Source organism: Gordionus sp. m RMFG-2023, chromosome 4 (assembly GCF_954871325.1).
Source record: "Gordionus sp. m RMFG-2023 chromosome 4, tfGorSpeb1-WG-v2, whole genome shotgun sequence".
Classification (NCBI taxonomy): domain Eukaryota; kingdom Metazoa; phylum Nematomorpha; class Gordioida; order Chordodea; family Parachordodidae; genus Gordionus; species Gordionus sp. m RMFG-2023.
In genome coordinates, this window is record NC_088778.1 from 33333635 (window position 1) to 33354997 (window position 21363).

Here is a 21363-nt window from a genome sequence, read left to right on the forward strand (position 1 = left end):
CACGTATAATAACTCCAAGCTTCATCGTATTTTTTTTCAGTTTTTTTTAAAATCCTCTAAAAAAAACTTTAAAAAAACTTTAAAAAACAAATCATCATACGAATTATGTCGCGAAAGGTTTCCCATTTTTTTTGAACTCCTGTAAATTTAAAAAAAAATCAAAAAAATCATATTTAGAAAGAGGAAAAAAATTAATTTACATTTGATTTAAATCTAAAAAAACCTATGTCTAAAACCTGTTTTTAAAAAAAAAAAGAACATAATAATCTTCGCAAGCAAAATACCATTATCTAAATACCGTGTTTAGCAACGTTAAACGGCTAACTCAATATATTAGCCAGAAAAATATAGTCGAAATCACAAAATTTAGCTAATAGATGTTTCAAAAACGTAGTGTCATCTATAACATAAAATCTTAAGGTTTGCGTAATATTTTTTTTCCGGATCAAATATTGAGTTATCCGTTTTTTAAAAAACCGGCTGAAATCGAGTCGTTTAACAACACTAACCGTGTTAAATACCAAAAGTTTTAAAAAAAACATATGCTATATAATTATAAAATATTACCACACAAGTACGCCGAAGACAAAACATCGATTTGCCTGTCTCGTACTTTCGGCGGCAATTTGTTCCGTCTGGGAAATATAAACTAGACGGGGATATCATTCCTCCACTCCTGGTTCGACACCATATAGCGCACCTAAGTCTATCTAATTTTATTGTTTATAATATATATATAAATATTTTTTTTAAGGAAGGGTGTATATGGTCCTGATTAAGAACATTGTTTTCTAAAGATATCTGATCAATTGTGTGAAATTTCAAAACAATTAAGTATTTAAGTCGTTTTTTTTAATAAATAAAAAACACACATTTCTCAACCGATTTGGGGGTAAAGAGATAAAATCCATCGAATAGAAATTACGAGTTTTTTTTTGTTTTTTATTATTATTACGATTTATGTGTGAAAACTGCAAGCCCTCTCCAGTTAAAAATGCATACGTGGGGAGCTTGGAGATCAAGTGACACAAATTCGAAGCGTATTCCCTGGGAGTCTTCTTGCGATTGAGACAAACCTTCGAGTTTATTTAGATTGAAATATTTATTATAATTATTCTACTTAATATCAGAGCTCTTTCAGACAACCACTCCCCCCCCCCCCTTTCCCTTAAGCAAATAATTCTGCAACCTGATGTGGTGACTAAAATATAAACATATTTAGTTATAAAACGATGTACACAAAAACTATGTGACCCTCTGAAGGCCCCCATTCACGAAATTTTAATGACTCCAGTGAAGGGTACTCCAGTGTGTTTAGAGAACTTACTCTGATAATACTTTTATCGAACACGATTGGCCAATAGTTATAGAATCATACGATAAATGAATATGTCGAGTGCATGCATCATTTATTTTTCCATTATGACACGCACATGATGGTCCATTTAATTATCAGAGACCTGCAGATTTGCACGGACCGTTCGAGGGCCGGGCTAGGCTATGCTTAGAGCCGGGCTAGGCCGTGCTTAGAGCCAGGTCTGCACGTTCTCCGATAATTATAATGACAACTTTAAAAAAATAAAATTAAAATTACTCTTTTATTCGCTATATCATTAATTTATCGTTTAAATTGTAAAATGTAGTTTTCTAATAAATTAAATTTAAAAAAAAAAAACCTTTTTTTCGCATATCTGATAGAGCAAATTTCCGCCTTTGCAAATTTTCCCGCCGTTAATTGGGCTTTGCGTTTTTGGGGGGTTATAAAGCGTAACAAAAAAATAAATAAAATTATATAAATATTGCAAATTTTCCTGAAAAATTACTTATATAAAACAAAGCCAATTAACTCAAAGGTAATTTCTCCGTGTTTTGACCATATTGGAACATATCTTATTTATATAATGATAAGCATAAATAAGTGTTGTAACTCGGTATTCTATTCAGAAAAATGTTTTCCCAAGCCAGAAGACATTTTTCTCATAGATAATGGCACAAAGGCTTGAACATCTGTTAGCTAAACCTCCAGGGGTTTTAGGCTAATGTTTGTTTTTCTGGGCTAAAATATTGAGTTGGCCATTTTTCTTAAAAAGGAGGGGGTGGGCTTAAATCGAACTGTTTTAACAACACTGAGGCATAATATATACTTTAAATTTCGAATTATATACACTGCAATATTTGTTCAAAACAAGAAATATTTTATTTTACGATGGGTTATCGCAAGCCCGTTTGAAGGTCTTCAGGTTTACGCTGTTAACTATGCACTCCGTATTTTCGCAGCTTTTTTCCAGTTTAAATGGACCCCAAGCACCGTCAATCGCCTCCTTTTATAAAAAAAGAAGGTTAAATATTGCCAGATCTAAAATTGACAGATTAAAACGAGAATTTATAACTTATAAATTTATCAATTTTATTGGGGTTTTTCTAACCAATAGAAGACATTCTCCCCCGACACAATATTTTCGCGCGTTCGATCCATTATCCAATGAGGATGTCCCATTTTGGCACAGTGTGCCATCGGGTAAAGTGTAACTTTCGATTTGGTCATTTGTCGTGTTGTAGCAATGATACGTGCAAGGCGAAATTTTAAAGACTAAAAAAAAAATTCGAAGATTTGATATATAAATATTAAATTTTTGTTTTTTGCTAAAGTCTAACCTTTTTGATCATCGTATAATATATCTTCAGCGTTTTTGGCGCCATCCGAATTAGCGTTTCTCGCGCGTGAGGCAGACCCTTTAAGCGTGTTCGCGTTTCGAATATCGTCTATATCGTTACCGATGCTCCAAATATTTTTGAATTTATCTTTGTTGCCCAGTTTTGTCACGTAAGATCGGTAATAATCGTTGTAATTATTGGGTTTAGAAAATTTGACGACACCCTCCCTGTCCTCCGACGTCAATTTAAATTTGATCATCCCGCCTTTGTACAGGAAAGGGGTGTACGAAATACCGTTGACTTCGTAATCGTTGAAGTAGTATCCTTTAAGTGGAATTTCCGATGTCAGATTCCTGACAAGACAACTCTCTTGAATGTACTCCTCCAAATCGTATTTGGCGGTCTGGTTAAGACGCAAACACATGTTGTCGGGCGTTTCATCATCGGTATGGACTGAGCTAGGATTCAAAATCATTGAGGTAGTAGAGTTGGTGACATTGTGTCCGATTTTGATTTGACATTTTTCGAAGGCAAATTCCATGCCGCGACAATATTTACCCTCATTTTGAGGTACAGGGTTAGAACAGTTCCGTTTCCAACGTCTCAACCCGACATAGTGAGTAGATTTCATGCACGACGATTCCGATGTGCACTCCCCTTTGATCCAATGGTTCCAGCCTCCATTTATCAACGCGTTTCCGGAATAATTAAGACAATCCCCACCTCTGCACCACTGATTTATTTATTATTTTTTATAAAAAAAAATGTTTTAAATATGATAGACGCAAATATAATTTATACTTTATTTTGCCCGCAAAAGGTGCCTTCCAAGGCTGGATGTATCAATAGTTCAACAACGATATAGGTGCCATGTGGTGGAGTGCATCTGACTAACTGGCAAACAGTCTAGAATAAAGTAATAAGTATTGTTGTATCTGTCGATACATGTAAAATGGATTTTTCGAAAATAAAAGGATAGATAACATTTACTATTCTTTGTTTTAGATCTCACGTGTTGTTATTCAGACGAAATAAAAGGAGAATTATTCTTTTGGGAAACGTATTTTAGAAAGTATATATATTTTTTATATAGTATATATACTTATTTTGTATTTTTATAGTTTAGGGTTTAGGAAAAGTATATATATATATATATATGTCATATTGGGATTCGGTATCCGTGGGGATTCGGAATCTCTTGATTTTAAATCCTTTACCGAGAGCGATTTAAAAAAAATTTAAAGTCCGATTTAACCGGAAATGTGTTCTAGCATGGGTAGAGTAACCAAACTGTAAATTTCAAACAATATAGCCACGAACTTTTAGAACTACTTCTAATTTATATTAATTTTTATATTATATGGATTATTTTTCATAATAAATTTAAAAAAATACAAAAAAATGTCTATCGCTGAAATTGGCTGAAATTTATAGTGTATTAATACTCTGCACCATGCTGGAATACAATTCCTGTAAAATCAGATATTTTTTAAAATCCAAAAAATCGCACTTAGCAAATGATTTAAAATTGAGTGATTCCGAATCCCCATACGTCACATATATATATATACACAAATAATATATCATAATGAAAGCCTATTTTACAGTAAAAACGGTAAGATTAAACTAATTTTAAGTAACTTGATCGTATAATTACCTCATTTTCTATATATTTTTAAAAAAAATGATACTTAGATATTATTCTCTGAAGTTTATGATTATACAAAAGGAAAAATATTTACGAAAAGGGGCATTATCTAAAGAGAAGACAAAACGAGGGGTCCCCGAACTGTTTTATCACGAATATGGCCAAATAAAATATAATTTTTACGAAAACCTCCAGTGGGTATCTAGGATCGGATAGCCATTTTGACCCCTTACCGTAAGCCGCCTCGCATTGCTCGTCTACCGTTACTCTCTGGCCGGGGTACACGTGTTTTTCCGGATCTCTAATGTGATTTTCGTAATTGGTAACTTCGTCGTCTAGGCATCGGAAATGACTGTTGTTGTAGTGTTAACATACATTTTAGAAAAACAATAATGCGTTTTAATTTCAAAAATAATCTATTTTAACAAAAAGTGCAATTTTTTTACACGCACGCCATTTTCATTTTCAAAAACAACGAAAGCGTTGTTCAGAAAAAAAAAACGATACGCTATACGCCGCTGCTTAATAGCACCACAAAATTATATAATGTTGAAGAATAGGGCAAGAAGGGGTAATAATTCACAGTCGACATTAGTGATCTGCATCGGGCCTAATTACTCAAACCCGGCACAACCCGAACCCGGACCCGAACCCGGTCCGACCCGAACCCGATTTTTTAAAAAAACAGATCTCTAGTCGACATTGTTTATCTCTTTTTTTCCCCTTATTCACACTGTGTTCGCGAGATTTCTTAATGTAAAATTTTTCCCTAAAATTTTTGATTCTGGGAAGAAATTTAACGAAGTTACTTAGTGTTGTTAAAAGGCTCTGAGCAAAATTTTTAGGGGTTACATGATGTAATTTTGGTTATAATCTTAATGGAGAAGTCTCTTTAAAATCAAAGAGAATCGGACTTTTTAACAAGGCTAAAGCTACTTAATATTTGAGATAATGAGAAGGGAAAAAAAATATCGCTTTTAAGTAATATCAATTCCTAAACATGTTTGGAGTTCTATAGGCCAGCCATAGATTAGCCCTCCTATTGAGCATAGTTTCTCTTCCAATGCACAAAGCCTAATCAAAATATGCCATAATTTTCAAAATGGAATGAAATATGATCCGTATACTCGATAAATTTTTGGATCCTCAACTTGGAACAAGATGACCAGGTGGATATTCCCGGAGCCAATCTAGATGCCATAATATATTTCCAATCCTCGCAATCGTTGTCTTTCCCATCGTGTTCCAGTCCTAACGTGTGACCCAATTCATGAGTTATGGTGAAAACGGGTTTATAACCCTTACCTTCTGATATGGTAACCGAGTATTTGGAGTCGCACATTGAACCCACATAAGCGTATCCTTGTATTTCATTGTTATGCATTAGAAAAACCATTTTGTCATATATATATATATATTATGCTAACAGGGATTTCTGCTTAGGGTGTTCTTAACTTTTGTGCCTAATCCTGAATTCTAATTGCTAATATGGTATTTTTTCAATAAAGTCATGTCAGGATAATCCTTTATTTTTTGGTAGGTGGTCGGTCTAATTTTTAATAAGTCAAGAAATAATTTTATGATAATCTTTATTCTTCGATTATGGAAGAGAAAATGCAAAATGTTCAAACAGCTATGGCGCGGTCACACAACTATATTTATAAATTTGTTTAAAAATTCCCGAAACATACAGGAGATGTTCAGGAATTCCAGAAAATACTCTGACCCTAAGAAAACAAATAATAATCGCTCCAGCTATAAAAGTTAAACTCAGAATTTACTAAATAGATCACTTTTTAAAAGGTTTCTAAAAATGAGGCAAAAAAAGAAGAAATTTTTTTTTATCTAAAATTAGCCAAATATTTTTTTTAAAGGCCTTTCCAAAAAAACTTTCGGAGAGTTAGCTTGAACCCCCCCCCCCCCCCGTGCGCTATTTAATAGAAGCAAATAGAAACGCGCATGCGCATGCCCTAATTTAATTAAACGTTTATAAAAATCATCTTTTTTTTTAAACGCCCTAACCTAATATGGCTTTCGCGATTGTCACTTTATTCGTGGCTCCCAATCGTTTAGCCAGAGCGTAAACGTCCAATCCCGTCATCAAAATGGCGACATCCCAAACTTTGGGCTTATTCAGTCGTTGTTGAAAATTCCCGAAGGCTTCTAGCAAATGGGTGACCCGTTCGTGCATCAACTCGGGCTGCGCATTCGGAATTAATATTATTTAAGTTTTTTTTTTAAAGTGGTTTGTTTATATTTTATTTACTCTAAATTATATTGAATGCGAATAAGAAAGAAAAGAAAGAAAGAAAGAAAGAAAGAAAGAAAGAAAAATTGGAAAAATATTATTTCACAGCATCCTAATTGCAAAATTTTTCATTTTATCGCAAGCATTCTTATAACCAACCTATCAATTTATTATACAATTTCTTTTTAATCTTAAATATAAATAATCTAGTATTTAGCAAAATGTGAACCTTTTATGATTTGCGTTCATTTTGTTAAATTGTGTTATTAGAGAAAAAATATTTGTATTTTGAATCTTTTAATACCATACTATTTACCATAATTATAAATAAATGTTTATAGAGTTGGACCGGCATGTAAGGGATTTTAAACTAACGGGTGGGGCTGGATGGGCGGGTTAAATTTTTTTTAAAACATTGGGTGGGCAGGCATATGGTCCGAAACCCCGCACAGTGCAGACCTCAAGTTGTAACTAACTTTAAATATTTTCTTTTGCATCGTAAACTGAAGGAAAAAATAATACAAAGTTAATTAATATCTTTATAAAATCATTTTTAAAATCTTGTTTTTTTGTTTGTTTGGATTTTTATGGTTTCTTGGTTTGTTTTTTTAAAAAAAAAATGTTTTATTGTTTTAAATATTTTCTTTACATCCTTTTTCTTAAATATTATTAAATTTCCGGTTAATAAAGGAATCAATAAGACCTCAAAAAATCTTGGTCAAGATATCTGGACGAACTAAAATAATTAAAATATTCAAAAATTGCCGGCCTTGAAAGATTATATATTTTTTTGAAATTTGTTTCAGAAAATTATTTGCAAACTATTACGACAAAAATTATTTATAAATGACCAATGACATATAATTAATACCTTAGAATGACGATGTATCCATTAAAAGGTGTACGTCAATGAAAACAGCTGGGGACGCCATTTTAATTATACTCGTAATATTATTTTAAAAAAAATTATTTATAAATGACCAATGACATATAATTCATACCTTAGAGTGACGATGTATCCATTAAAAAGTGTACGTCAATGAAAACAGCTGGGGACGCCATTTTAATTACCCGTATCATTATTTAAAAAAATTATTTACAAATGACCAATGACATATAATTAATACCTTATAGAAGGACGATGTATCCATTAAAAAGGTCTACGCCAATGAAAACAGCTGGGGACGCCATTTTAATTATACTCGTATCATTATTTTAAAAAAATTATATTTAAATGACCAATGACATATAATTCATACCTTAGAGTGACGATGTATCCATTAAAAAGTGTACGTCAATGAAAACAGCTGGGGACGCCATTTTAATTACCCGTATCATTATTTAAAAAAATTATTTACAAATGACCAATGACATATAATTAATACCTTATAGAAGGACGATGTATCCATTAAAAAGGTGTACGCCAATGAAAACAGCTGGGGACGCCATTTTAATTATACTCGTATCATTATTTAAAAAAAATTATTTATAAATGACCAATGACATATAATTCATACCTTAGAATGATGATGTATCCATTAAAAAGTGTACGTCAATGAAAACAGCTGGGGACGCCATTTTAATTACCCGTATCATTATTTAAAAAAATTATTTACAAATGACCAATGACATATAATTAATACCTTATAGAAGGACGATGTATCCATTAAAAAGGTGTACGCCAATGAAAACAGCTGAGGACGCCATTTTAATTATACTCGTATCATTATTAAAAAAAAAATAATTTATAAATGACCAGTGACATATAATTCATACCTTAGAATGACGATGTATCCATTAAAAAGTGAACGTCAATGAAAACAGCTGGGGACGCCATTTTAATTATACTCGTATCATTATTTAAAAAAAATTATTTATAAATGACCAATGACATATAATTCATGTATCCATTAAAAAGGTGTACGTCAATGAAAACAGCTGGGGACGCCATTTTAATTATACCCGTATCATTATTTTAAAAAAATTATTTAAATTATTACCATAGAATGACGATGTATCCATTAAAAAGTGTGAAAACAGCTGTGGACGCCATTTTAATTACCCGTAAAAAAATATTTTTTTTATTTGTATTTCATTAATATATTATTACCCTTTTTTCTTTCATTATTTCGAAATGGGATAACACCAAATTGATCGAAATGCCGAGTGATTTGTGATTGTATAAAAGTTGAACCTGAAAATGATAAATTATATATGATGTATAAAATGCGTATGTCGTATAGGGAATTCGGAAACTCTGGATTTTAAATCCTTTACCGAGGGGCCATTTAAAAAAAATTTTAAATACGATTTAACCGGAAATGCATTGTAGCATGTGTAGAGTATTTGCTCCTATAAATTTCAGCCAATTTCAGCTAAAGACATTTTAGTATTTTTTTTTTTAAAATTTATGAAAAATCTATTCTAAAGTTCGTGGCAAAATTGGCTGAAATATGTAGGGTAAATACTCTACACATGCTTAGAATCTATTTCCGGTTAAATTGGATTTTGAAATTTTTTAAATGGCCCTCGGTAAGGGATTTAAGATCAAGGAATTCCGAATCCCCACGAATAATCAATATTTTGATATTGAATTAGATTTAAAAGCGAAAAATAGTAATGATGACAATTTTATTAGTATAACATATATGCGTTTATGATTGTTAGGAAATAAATGTGATTGTAAAATGACGAATTAGATTAGAGTCTCGGGGTCAGGGTTAGCTTCTCTGCTGTAAGAGTTGAGGGCGCTTAAGATGCTGAACTCAAATGTTTAGAGACATATTCAAATTTAATTTCTTAAGATTTGTATGTATTTATACATAAGATAATAAAATGATAAATTAACCTTCTTATAACTAAGGGTATTTTTTTAAAAAATTTCTTAAATTAGTGTCAATGTTAATAATTCGATTAAATATAGGACTCAAGTCTGGATAATGATCTTATATATAGCAACACATACACATATACCATATATTGAGCTACTAATAATTAATTTTATTTTATTTTACCAGATCTGAATGAGGGTTAATTAAGATTTAAGGATGAAACGGATAAAACAAACAAATAATTAATTTCAAAAATAAAATTACATATATAATAAATGATATAATATTTGATTGTGTTTCTTATTATCAATATTATTTTTTGCTATATTTACCTTATAATATTTCGATGAAATCAAATCAATCATAATATTAATTTATAAATTTAAAAAAAAAAAAAAACTATAAAATATATTAGTTCTCTTTTCAAATTACACACGAAGTTTGTATTGATCATGTTAACCCCGGACCTTCATGGCAATAAAATAATTTTTTTTTGTTTATATTAACAAACTTTAAATCAATATATTTTTTTTTAAACAATCTGCGGTGAAATTCTATTAAAAAAAATATTTTTTTCGTAAGATATATATAAAAAATTTCTTTTAAGTAATAAATTTAGGTTATGAGATACCTTTTTATCGCTATTTTTTTTAATATATCATCTTTTTTTAACCTAATTAAAAATATATATGTTAATCTATATAATATTTAAAAAATATATTGTTTGTGTTTTATATATAAAAGTAAAAAAAAGAAGGAAAAAAAAATTTTCTAATGTCATTCCATTCGTGATAACGATCAGTTTTTTACAAGGTTAGAAAGAGGTGGGAATCAAAAGAGACTCAGCGTTTTTTAAACGGTTCGGTTTAAACCGATTTTCTAAAAACCGCTAATAACTCAATATTTTAGGCCTACCCTCATGATTTCGCTAATCAGATGAGCAAACCTTCGTGGAACCAATCAACGAGGAAAATCTTCAGAATTGTCATAATGTTCTTCATGTTAAAAAATAAATTGATATCGAGTTATAGCCGAAATAAATTAATATCGAGTTATAGCCGAAATAAATTAATATCGAGTTATAGCCGTTTTTAATTATCGGCTCAAATAGAACCGCTTAACAACACTGAACCGAATTATTCGGCTTGGTCATTAATTAGTATGCTCATCAAAAAATTTAAAAATAAATAATTGAGCCATCTATTCAAAAAAAAATAGATGGAAAACACCATTTAACAGCTGATCGAGATTTTAGATTTTCTGAAAAGAGAAATTTATCATTCTCAATTAAAAAAAAAAGAATTTTTAAAAATCGCTCAGCTGTTAATTAGTTTTTTTTTTGTTGAATACCGCTATGAATGTAGCCTAAAAAAAATATTTTGGGTTGGAAAAAAAAAAGAAAGAAGCCCTTTGGCTTAAGACTCTACCAGATAATTTAAAAGATTTTTTGCGCAATAACCGCAAGTAGAGAGCATTCCATTCTATAAATAAAAATATGGTTTACTGTTTATCCTCTTTTTTTTAAACTTTCATTCGGCCTATAGCTGTAATCTATCTTTGACTAAGTTTCTTCAGAAATAGTTTAGAGCCTAACGATGGATGAAAGTTTAAAAAAAATGGACAGTTCTGGATAAGCCCCAACCTGAATTTACCGCGTTAAATATGGTGAGAATGTAATGCAATATATCTTCGTCCCTGGTAAACCCTTTCTCCTGCAGTTGTTGGTAGAGAAAGGAATCCACGAATATGGCGGTTTTGATAGTGAAGGTCTTTCTGGGGATTAATTGAGCGTTAAAATGGCTCTCGCCTATCTTATATTCCTCGATTTCGTTCATGTCCATTTGAAAATTACCGTTAGAATCTTATTATTGTTTATTTTATTATTTTAGAAAATGATTAGTTTCACAAACTTTCCCAGTTTTCCCCGTGGATGAATATTCTAAAATTAAATTTTTTTTAAAAAATAATAACGACTTCCTAGAGTGAAATCAATATATCTATGGATTATCATATTTTGTTATTCAGTAGCTTATTTTATTTTAAGTGTGTCACTTTTTCAAAAAAAATCATGGTTAGCTCTTTAAACATAATTTCCAGAATTGAGCCTCTGAAAGTCGGCCTAAACTCCAGCCCGGGCCTGAAGTCGAATTCAGACCTAGGTCTTGATTTGGGTCTATAAAAATATTTAGGGTCGAGTTGAGCTTTTTTCTGAAAAGGTTAAACTATTTTTAAAAAAAATAACCAAATTTTTAGAAGGGATTCAAAGGTTAACCTCGATCCAGCCCTACTCCGCACAAATGAGACACTTTTTGGGTGATGTTAGACGTAATCCTGTTGTAATTGTGTTCATTCCTGAAGAAAATGCTCCCTTTATTGACTCCTCTCTTACGGTGGTTAGGGTCAAAATCGTCGTTGTATTTGATGGGATTCAACGTGTGCTTAGATTCCAGCATACCGAAAATATGCGATAGATCCCGTGGTCGTTGATAGCTATCACCATCTTGCGGATTATTATTAATCGGCTTAAATTCGAAATTTCCGGAAGAAGATTGCAGGATGCCTTCCTTAAAAGCAAAAATTTAAGATTTGGCCAAGTTTTTTTTAAAAATATATTAACGTCAATGTATTTTTTCCCGGCAATGTGTTATGAGCGCGTTTTATAAAAATTTCAAAATCTGATTTAACCGGAAATGTATATGCCGTCGTGGTTGCAATAATGTAATTGACATAATTTTTATCCATTGAACTTTAGAAAACTTTAAATATAATTTATATATCAAATTTTTCGATATATTTTATTTTTAAAATATAAATTATAAAATGACTCAAGGGTTAGCAGCAAAATTGTCTACAAATTCATAAGATAGATTATTCCAAACATGGCGGCTTACAATTTCAGTGAAAGAAAGAAAGAAAGATAGAAAGAAAGAAAGAAAGAAAGAAAGAAAGAAAGAAAGAAAGAAAGAAAGAAAGAAAGAAAGAAAGAAAGAAAGAAAGAAAGAAAGAAAGAAAGAAAGAAAGAAAGAAAGAAAGAAAGAAAGAAAGAAAGAAAGAAAGAAAGTTTAAAAAAAAGAAAGAAATAAAGTTTAAAAAAAACTCTCTCATAAAAATGATTTAAAGTTGTAAAAAACACATTGATTAATTTTTATAAATAATAAAATAATTGATATTTAAAATATTCAATTTTAAAATATTCGGCCCGGCATGACCCAACTAAAAAAAGTCTTTTTAGGACCCAGCTTGAGTGCTGTTCCTTATTTTGCCATTAACGACATAAAAAGTGTCTCTAGGATGAAATACTTAAAATTTTAAGTCTCTTAAATGACGGGAATGGACAATAAGTTTTTTAAACCATTTTTTAAAAACATATTTTTCTTTGAGCAGAGATTAATGACAGATCCTATGCCTATTTCTATACTTAGCAAGATTTTTGTTTTCCTTAGCAAATTTGAGTTTTCTGTGTCAAAAATATTTTCTAAAGCGCATAACTTGGTTGATCATTAATAGATACGTTTCTTTTAAATCTAATCCTGATGAAGCTTTATTAAATAAAATTTATTGTTACTTTTGTTGGCGTATATAATTTTCGTATTTATTTCTCTATTTGCCAAGTAATGAAAAATGCTACAACAATGACATTGACTTAGTATTTAAAACCCCCAAAAAATGGATTCAAACTACATTCCGATTCGATCTTTATATTTTGGTCAACGGTGTGACTCGTTCTTTATTAGGTTTAAGGTTAACCGGATAAACCGCTTCCAATGTATAATTTTGTATGGTATAACTTATAAATGTTTTAAAAAAATATTATTATATTTTGTTTCGATATAAAATGAAAAATGTTTTTACGTGATAATTATGTTTAAGCCCCTTGAGTTCGACATTACTAGTATCCTTTGCCCCTTTAAAAAGGACATTAATCCCATATTATATGGCACTTGACCCCACTAAATAATGTTTAATTTAAGCTATTAACTTACCAATCCATGGCATATGGATATAGCGGTCAATCCTTTGATTCCATGCTCCTTCCTATTGGTCGAATTATCGTGCGACAAAAGGTAGCCTTGATAAAAGCAGTCTCGCAAAGGCGTCCTGATCATGAAAACAGAATCATTGTGTCTCCGAACGAAATAGGTGAAAAATGATGAATTATCCTCTTTGGATTCATTGTTTTTCATTGTGCCATTAATGACTCCTCCCGTTTTATGGGTAGGCTTGTAGAGTTTAGAATTTTTATGGAGCCTGAGGGTGTAAGAGGTTGGCTTTTTGCCATTTTTATAATCTCCACTGAATATATTATTTACGTCGATATCTAAATCGATCCTGGAGGGAAAATTTCTGTTTTCGATATTTCTATTCGCTGTCTCCGAGGTTTTCGAAGTTTCACGTGGAACGTCTTCGAAGTCTTCCGAAGATATATCTTCAAAAAATCGCCCATTAAAATCGTCGTCAATCATCATTGACTCCTCACCAAAACTGTCGCTGAAAAATGTCACTTTAGGTACGAAAGCGTATTTGTCTTTTAAGAGTGGCATCTCTCGTGTTCCCGCACCCGACCTTATGTCCATGGCTATTTATTTATTTTTTTGTTAAAATAAAAATGTATCAATATAGTTTGTTAAACCGTGAGTCGGTCGAAAAACAGCTGGATTGGAATGGCATATAACCAGGAATTCGGATTAAATACAGTTAAAACCACCTGAAAAAAAGCAAATCGAACCTATATACTTTGCTTGAACATATCATTTCTTTTTAAAGTTCATTTATTGAGTCACTATAATTTTCTTAAAGGGAGTTACCAATGGTTATGTTTATTTCTATTTTTCTAGTGGCGTTATATTAACTTTTTTTTTAAAATAAGAGGGCAGCTGACTAAAATAAGAAAAGAAAATGAAAATGAAAATTCTAGTTAGAATAAATGTTGCAGTAAGGACAATAAATCCACGTCTTAGAAGAATCTCTAAATTTTTTTCTGGAACCTACCAAAGTTTTTAGTATGATTAGAGGCCCTCTGCGCTGCGATCTTAACCACGCTACTGTATATTTTCTTCTTATTTTAATTTTTTTTAAATTTATTAGTATAGGGGAAACCGGGGCATGTTTAGTCCTGCTATCCTAATTTAAGCTATTAATTTATAAGGCTGGAAAATTTAAACCCCATTAAATACAATTATTGTCGTACAATGATTGGCTTATAAATGATTTGAAAAATTATTTAGTTTTTTATTTATTTTTTAAAAAATACGCCATGTGCACCAAGCGTATATCTTTCATTCCCTGGACTAACGGTCATCAGCTGACCTGGTACTCTACTTTGTGTCTAAGTCTAACTACTCATTTACTGCCATCGAAAAGGGCAGAAGGCCTCACCAACACTGTGTTTATACCAATTGTTATCAATATGTTCGGAAGTTAAGGCCCTCAAATTTCATCAAAACCATGGGGGGGGGAAATGGGATAGTTCACAGAAGACCCCAGTGAAAGATTTTACCTTCATCTGCAGATTTTCAGACGCCCAACTTTTTTAAGCGTTCACTCTTCTCTAGGATTATTATAAAAAAAATATATATTTACATCTTAATTTCTTTTTAAATGTTTTTTTCCTAGTGTTGTTAAACGGCTAACTCAATATTTTATCCAGAAAGTGTATTATGCAAGAAGCCCTAAAGATTTAGATCATAGGTGGCACATAGGAATTGAACATCTATTTGGCGAAATCTCGACGTTTAGGGCAATATTTGGCTAGAATGGATTTACCGGTTTTTAAATATCGGCTCAAATTCGAGCCGCTTATCAATAATTTTTCCTATTACAAAATATAAATATATTATTTCATTCTTTTTTTTTGGTTATATTTTTTTTTCATGTATTTAATTCCTTTTAAATTGAAACCGCCTTTTTAAAAAAATTTATGACTTTTTTAAAAAAAAAATAATAATAAAATATAACATACTTTTTTGTAAAATATATTTAATTTTCTTTATATAAAAATTTTTCAATTTAAATTACTTAATTATTGTATTTATGATTAGTGATCGGCTTCGGGCCTAATTTTTCAAGCTCGACCCGGTCCACCGGTCGGGCCCGGCCCGAACTTATTTAAAATATAGAAATTAATTATTATAATTACTCAAAATAAAAGACAACATGTTATACATGTTATATGGCGAACTTAGTTCTATAAAATTGATAAATTTAAAATATATTTTAAAAAAAAATTTCCAAAGCCCTATCTGACTAGGCCCAAATTTTTTTAAAATATCAGGCCCGACCCGGCTCATACCCGATCGAACTTCGGGCCGGGTTGGGTTACGGGCCAGATCAATTTTCTAAATAAATATTTTCAAATGGCGTACTTTTAGGATTCAGAAGATGTTTCATTTATTCGAGAGTATATAATCGAATATGATTTAATATCGGGTTTGTGAAACGAAAAAGTGGCCCGACCATCCCTGGTCCTGGTTTCCCCTACCAATCTCAGAGGAATCACAGGCTTATGGGATAAGTTTTAGTTCGTTTTCTTTTAATATTTAGATACTTTATAAAGTTACTTAAATATTTGTCGATAAAACTTGGGGATAATTTTTTTTTAAGGGATTTCTAATCCTCATTTTGTCAATTCATGTGAAACCAATCTCAGAAATTTTTAAAATTTTCTTCAAAACCCATAGATAACCATATTCCTCCCTGGTTATAATAAGTATTAAAAAAAAAGCTAAAACACGGAATTTCGTTTCTCCATAAGCATTTTATGGTAAAATCGGTTTTTAGATTAGATTATAGAATAAATTAAATTTTTATCACCTTTTATTGATATAGAATAGATGCCTTGTATCGTAACTAAGCGTAATAACGTTAATCCGTACACCTTAAAAATTATATAAAAATATATGTATATATAAATTTGTGATATGCATTGAACCTAATTTTTCTAACTCGAATTTTTTTTTAAAAAAAGTTATGCAAAACCGGCCCGAACTCGAAATTTTTTTAAAAAAAATTTACCGGCTCGAGCCGGCCCTTAATTTATTTAAATATAGAAATTAATTTTTATAATTACTCAAAATAAAAAACATATGTTTAATGGCATCTTAGTTTCTTATGTAATAAAATGAAATATTTTTATTTTACATAAATAATTCATACAATAAAAATTGATAAATTTAGATATGATATTTTTAAAAAAAAATTTCCAAGACCGACCCAAACCGGCCAGAATTTTTTCATAAAAAGAAATAAAGAAAGAAAGAAAGAAAGAAAGAAAGAAAGAAAGAAAGAAAGAAAGAAAGAAAGAAAGAAAGAAAGAAAGAAAGAAAGAAATATAAATAAATTTTATAAATCTGCTCAAATCGAGCCATTTAACAGCATTCTAGTCCAAACCTTAATGCCCAGCTGCGAGCAAAATCATCAGGCTATGCCTAATACTATTTGGGTTATAACCTTAATCGGGCCATTTTTTAAAAAATTCGACTTCCGATTCAGGCTTTTCTAACGACCACTAACTTAAGGTAAATCTCAAATAATTTCTATTTCGCGACATAGAAAAAAAATAAATTAATAGCGGTAATTCAGGTTATTATCTTTTTTCTTCCATTATAAAACAAGTTAATTTAAAGAGATTTTTTCGAATCATATTCGTATCAATTTCTATAGGCCGTAAAACGAAGATTAATATTCGATTCGACTCAGTACATAAAATTTGTTACGCGCAAACGCGATTTAAATAAATATGCATAAATGATTATGATAATTATATGTATTTTTTAACATTTTTTAGTATTATTGTTTGTTAGTTCAAATAAATATTAAATTTTTTTTCTTTATATTTGGCCAAAAGAATCTGCTTTACTTTCCTTTTTCCTATTTTTTTTTGAATAAATTTAAATAAATTATAAAATGTAACCTTATGAAGTTCTTTTTTAAAAAAAGTATTTGTTTTTAAATTTAAATGTTAAAAAGTATCTGTAAAAAGTATATTTCTTACCCACATTTTTTGGCGGTAAAAAGCGAAAATGGTTCTTCTTCCCTCTATTTCTTCCTATTTAGTCTTAAATAGTTTTTTTGATTCCTATTTTGGGATTTTGCTTTATCTTTTTTAAAAAAAAATTATTTGATGAGTATAATGTTGGTAAACAAAGAGGAAAGGTTAGATTACTAATTTAGGCCCCACTTATCGCAGACCTTAGATTGGGTATTTTCAATTCTTTTAAGTATTATTATCAGGGTCTTGAACTAGAATTCAGAGATTCAGAAATTTAAAAGTGTTAGGTTGGGGCACTGAGAACCACAGAGTCAAACAAGAAGTAATGGGTAACCCATTGAAGCCGGGGTAATATGACCAGGGACAATTTGGACTCTTTTTAGAAAATCAGTTTCGATTAAGCTTCCGTTATCAAAATTTCTGCTAAATAGAGTTTAAAATTCCTGAAGGGTCTTGAACTCGAGTTCAGATTTAGAAATTTTAAATTGTTTGGTTGGGGCATTGAGACCACAGAGTCGAACAAGAAGTAATTTATGGGTAACACACACAACAACCCAACCCCCACCCCTACCCCCCCCCCCCCTCCCCTTCCCCCAATCCCGTAAAAATTAATAACAAGAGCTCGACACCTACCTAGACCAAAAAGCGAGAACAAATGATGACAGATAAAGGTAAAAAGAAAATACGGAAAAACTTTCAAAGTTTTTTTTAAATCTTGGAATTTTGCGGGTTTAACCCACCCCCTTAGGGTAGTTAAAAAGCCCGATTAGGGTCGATTCTTTAAAAACTACCCGATTAAGATTTATGTAGCCAAAATAATATTACGTAAGCCTTGGAGATTTGGCCCGTAGATGGCGCAAAGGATAGGAACCTCTATTTTGCCATAATCTCGGGAGCTTACATAATATTATTTTCGCGAATCGGACTTTTTTAGGATCACCTATCAACCAGCCTTGAATAACGAATTAAATCTAATTTTAATCTACTATTATTACTAATTAGATGACAAAGTAGACGCTATAGTCTTGGTGAGTAATGATGGTCCACGATCCCATCTTAGGACCGATACACACTGACCAGACAACGATCCTCAGAAACCGGTCTGTCAATCGGTTCTATCCGGTATTAGTCTAAAATTGAATAACCGGTCCGTCAATCGGTTTGATCCGGTCTTGGTCTAAGAACCGATAGAATCCATCTGTTAACCCTTCACTAATAATGACCAAAACAACTACACTATAAAGCTTATATATATTTATTATTTTACCTTTATAAACATTTTTCGAGATTGCATTTTTTTGGCCTATCCAAAGAAAAATATGAAATTATTATACGAATGTAACTGAATGGATAAAAGAGTAGATGGTTTGAATCAGTTATTTTTGATTTGATGCATTGTATGAATTATGACTCAATTTAAGGTATTTGAAACCCTTTTGTTAGAAGTGAATAGGAATTTAATAAGGGGAAATTTTTTTTTAAAATAAGAATGAATCCAAATCATAAGATTAAATCCTCCTTTGTGCCAGATTAAATTTATTAATGATTTTCCTTTATATTTTATATAAAGAAGAAGAGAAGAAAAAATGAGAAAGAGCGAAAAAGGTAAAAGTAATTTTTTTATTTTTATTTTTATAGTGGATTATAGGTCATAATTTTTTTCTTCTTTATATATATTTAATAAATGACTTCATATATTTTGCGAAATATTTTGCGAAATAATAGCGAAAATTCAAAGTGTTACTATTATTAGGAATAAAGTGTTTATTACAAGAAATGTTCAGTTAAACCGATGTATAAGAAATCATTTCCCCCCACGAATAAAATGGATAATAAATTAATATAATGAAAAAGTATTATATAATATATTTGGAAAGAAATAAAGAAAAAAATAAAATAAAATATAGGGAATTATAAATTATAATATAATAAAAAATAAATTGTAAATCTCATTTATATATGTTATTATATGTATTATAAATTATGTTTATATATTTATTGTAATACTTTATAGTTATAGTATAGTTATAGTTATAGTTATATAGTTTGGTTATACATATAAAATAAAATAATATTATTTTTATTATTAATTTTTTAATAACTGCTGAAAACATTATGAAAAGATGAATAAAAAGAAGAAAAATTTCTAGTTTTAATTATAATCTATAAAGTCACGACAAAATAATTGAGGGAATGATGAAGAAATATTTTTCTGCAAAAAAAAAAGAAATAAATAAAAAATAATAATTGTCAACTTTTAATGCGCTAAAATTTTTTTTAAAAACATATACATTATATTGTAATACAATATGCAGGAAGGGAATAATGGAATGCAGATTTTAGCGGAATGAATATATAGACCAGGACCCACAGAGGTTACCATTTGCACGGCCTGGCTAGACTTGGATGATTTTTATAGCTAAAAATAATGGCGATTTCAAATATTCGGTTTTAAAAATATCCGGCCCGGCAGGCCGGGTCGAGCTTAGGGCCGGGCCTGCACGTCTCGGATATAGAGAATATGAATGTTTAATAAAAAAGACGGGAAAAAAAGAAAGGTTTTTTAAATTTTATTTTTCGCCTTTTAAAATGACGGAAAAATAAGAATTATTGAATTATTTTTTTTTTTATTATTATTAAATAAATTTTTTTAAAAATACCACAAAAAGTTATAGGAGAAAAGGGAATATAATTTATATTTCAAAAAAACAAAAAAACAAAAAATTTATTAATTTTGTGTTTTTTTAAAAATTTTTTATAATATATTTTGAAACTTCCTAATATTTTAAAAGGGTGCAGTGTCTCCGCAAATAAAATTGATCTCAACCTAGCAGATAAATCATAATTCCTTCTGGCACTGGCAGAGTTATTAGTTGGCTTAGAGATTAGTAATCTAATTTTCCAGGGGGCCGGAAATAAAATGAATATATCTGTTTAGAGTTTGGCAATATCTACACTCTAATACACGGTTTCTATGTAGTATTATTTTTTATATTTTTATATATTTTTAGAAATATTTTCTTAAATTCAGGGCAGATGACAGGCAGGGAGGAACACGCCAATAACTATTTCATCCCTGCTAGATAGTCACCTAAAATATTTGTCAAAATATGTATTTTTATGGCTTTGATCTTATGGTTATTTTTTTTTTAAAGTGTATGTATGTGGGAAGGCAAAGGTCATGTTTTTGCAGTTAATGGCGAAACATTATTTTGACACATCATTATTTAAAAAATTAGTAATTTCGGAGGGTTTTTTGCTTTGATATTTAGATAACAAATTTTTATGAATCCATATTCTAATAAGGTCATAATCTTTTGAATAAATTTAATCTCAGGTTATATAGCTTTGTGTGGAGAAAAAGTGGCTAAAGCAATTTAAAGCCGAATACAAATACTACATCTTGGGATAAAGGGGCAGGAGCAAAATGGCAAAAAAAATGAGAAAATCTTTGCACTCGTTAATACAAAAAACAATGCCAAAATGATAGGTAGAAAATCGTAAAAATCAACCAAATATCCCTTTTCTACAAACTTTTAATAAAAATAATTTTGCAAGAAGGCCTACTAATATTCCTTTTTTAGTGTCGCTAAACGGTTCGTTTTGAGCCGACTCTTGAAAACGGCTAATTCAATATTTTAGCCACAAAAGTATTGTCCAAGCCTCCAGATACTCGAGATTTCGATAATTGATGTCTAGATCTTTGTTACCATCTATAAGGAAAATGATCAGGCATGCGTGATATTAATCGAGATAAAATATCGAGTTAGCCGTTTTTAAAAATCGGCTTCAAATCGACCCGTTTATCAACGCGAATCCTATTAGCCTCGTCTTTTTCTCAAAAAAAATATGTTGTCAAAATCAAATCTTTTAGGACTCATTTAAATCGTGTCAATAATGAATATAGTTTCTGTTCATTAATACCTAGACTGCATCCATTAAAAGTGTACAGCAGTGCAAATCAGCTGGAAACGTCATCTTGGTTACACTAATC

At 30.4% G+C, this 21363-nt stretch overlaps 1 protein-coding gene across 3 annotated transcripts; it reads right to left on the reverse strand.

The window, feature by feature from the left end:
* Nucleotides 1-18797, reverse strand: LOC135928050 (A disintegrin and metalloproteinase with thrombospondin motifs 3-like). Of its 3 annotated transcripts, none has more exons than XM_065464376.1 (17): nucleotides 18637-18797; nucleotides 16193-16256; nucleotides 13366-13958; nucleotides 11655-11946; nucleotides 11035-11243; nucleotides 8662-8745; nucleotides 6326-6503; nucleotides 5431-5665; nucleotides 4493-4655; nucleotides 3457-3561; nucleotides 2656-3388; nucleotides 2427-2590; nucleotides 2206-2321; nucleotides 1677-1740; nucleotides 956-1076; nucleotides 568-710; nucleotides 1-139 (listed from the first exon to the last, which is right to left on the reverse strand). In XM_065464376.1, the coding sequence occupies exons 1-17, from the start codon at nucleotides 18661-18663 to the stop codon at nucleotides 104-106; spliced, it is 3327 nt and encodes a 1108-aa protein (XP_065320448.1). In that variant the 5' UTR covers nucleotides 18664-18797; the 3' UTR covers nucleotides 1-103. The 3 variants fall into 3 exon arrangements, with proteins under 3 accessions (XP_065320448.1, XP_065320449.1, XP_065320450.1); XM_065464377.1 differs by lacking the exon at nucleotides 18637-18797 and adding an exon at nucleotides 17373-17462; XM_065464378.1 differs by lacking the exon at nucleotides 18637-18797 and adding an exon at nucleotides 17377-17451.
* Nucleotides 18798-21363: the final 2566 nt, after the last annotated feature.

Bases quoted from the DNA above. Each gene is read 5' to 3' on its own strand.
- LOC135928050 (XM_065464376.1), bottom strand. From the start codon at position 18,663: ATGCAATCTCGAAAAATGTTTATAAAG. The intron at 16,257-18,636 runs GTAAAATAATAA...ATAATTTTTAAG, and splicing joins CTCGAAAAATGTTTATAAAG to GTGTACGGATTAACGTTATT. The intron at 11,947-13,365 runs GTAAGTTAATAG...TTTGCTTTTAAG, and splicing joins TATCCATATGCCATGGATTG to GAAGGCATCCTGCAATCTTC.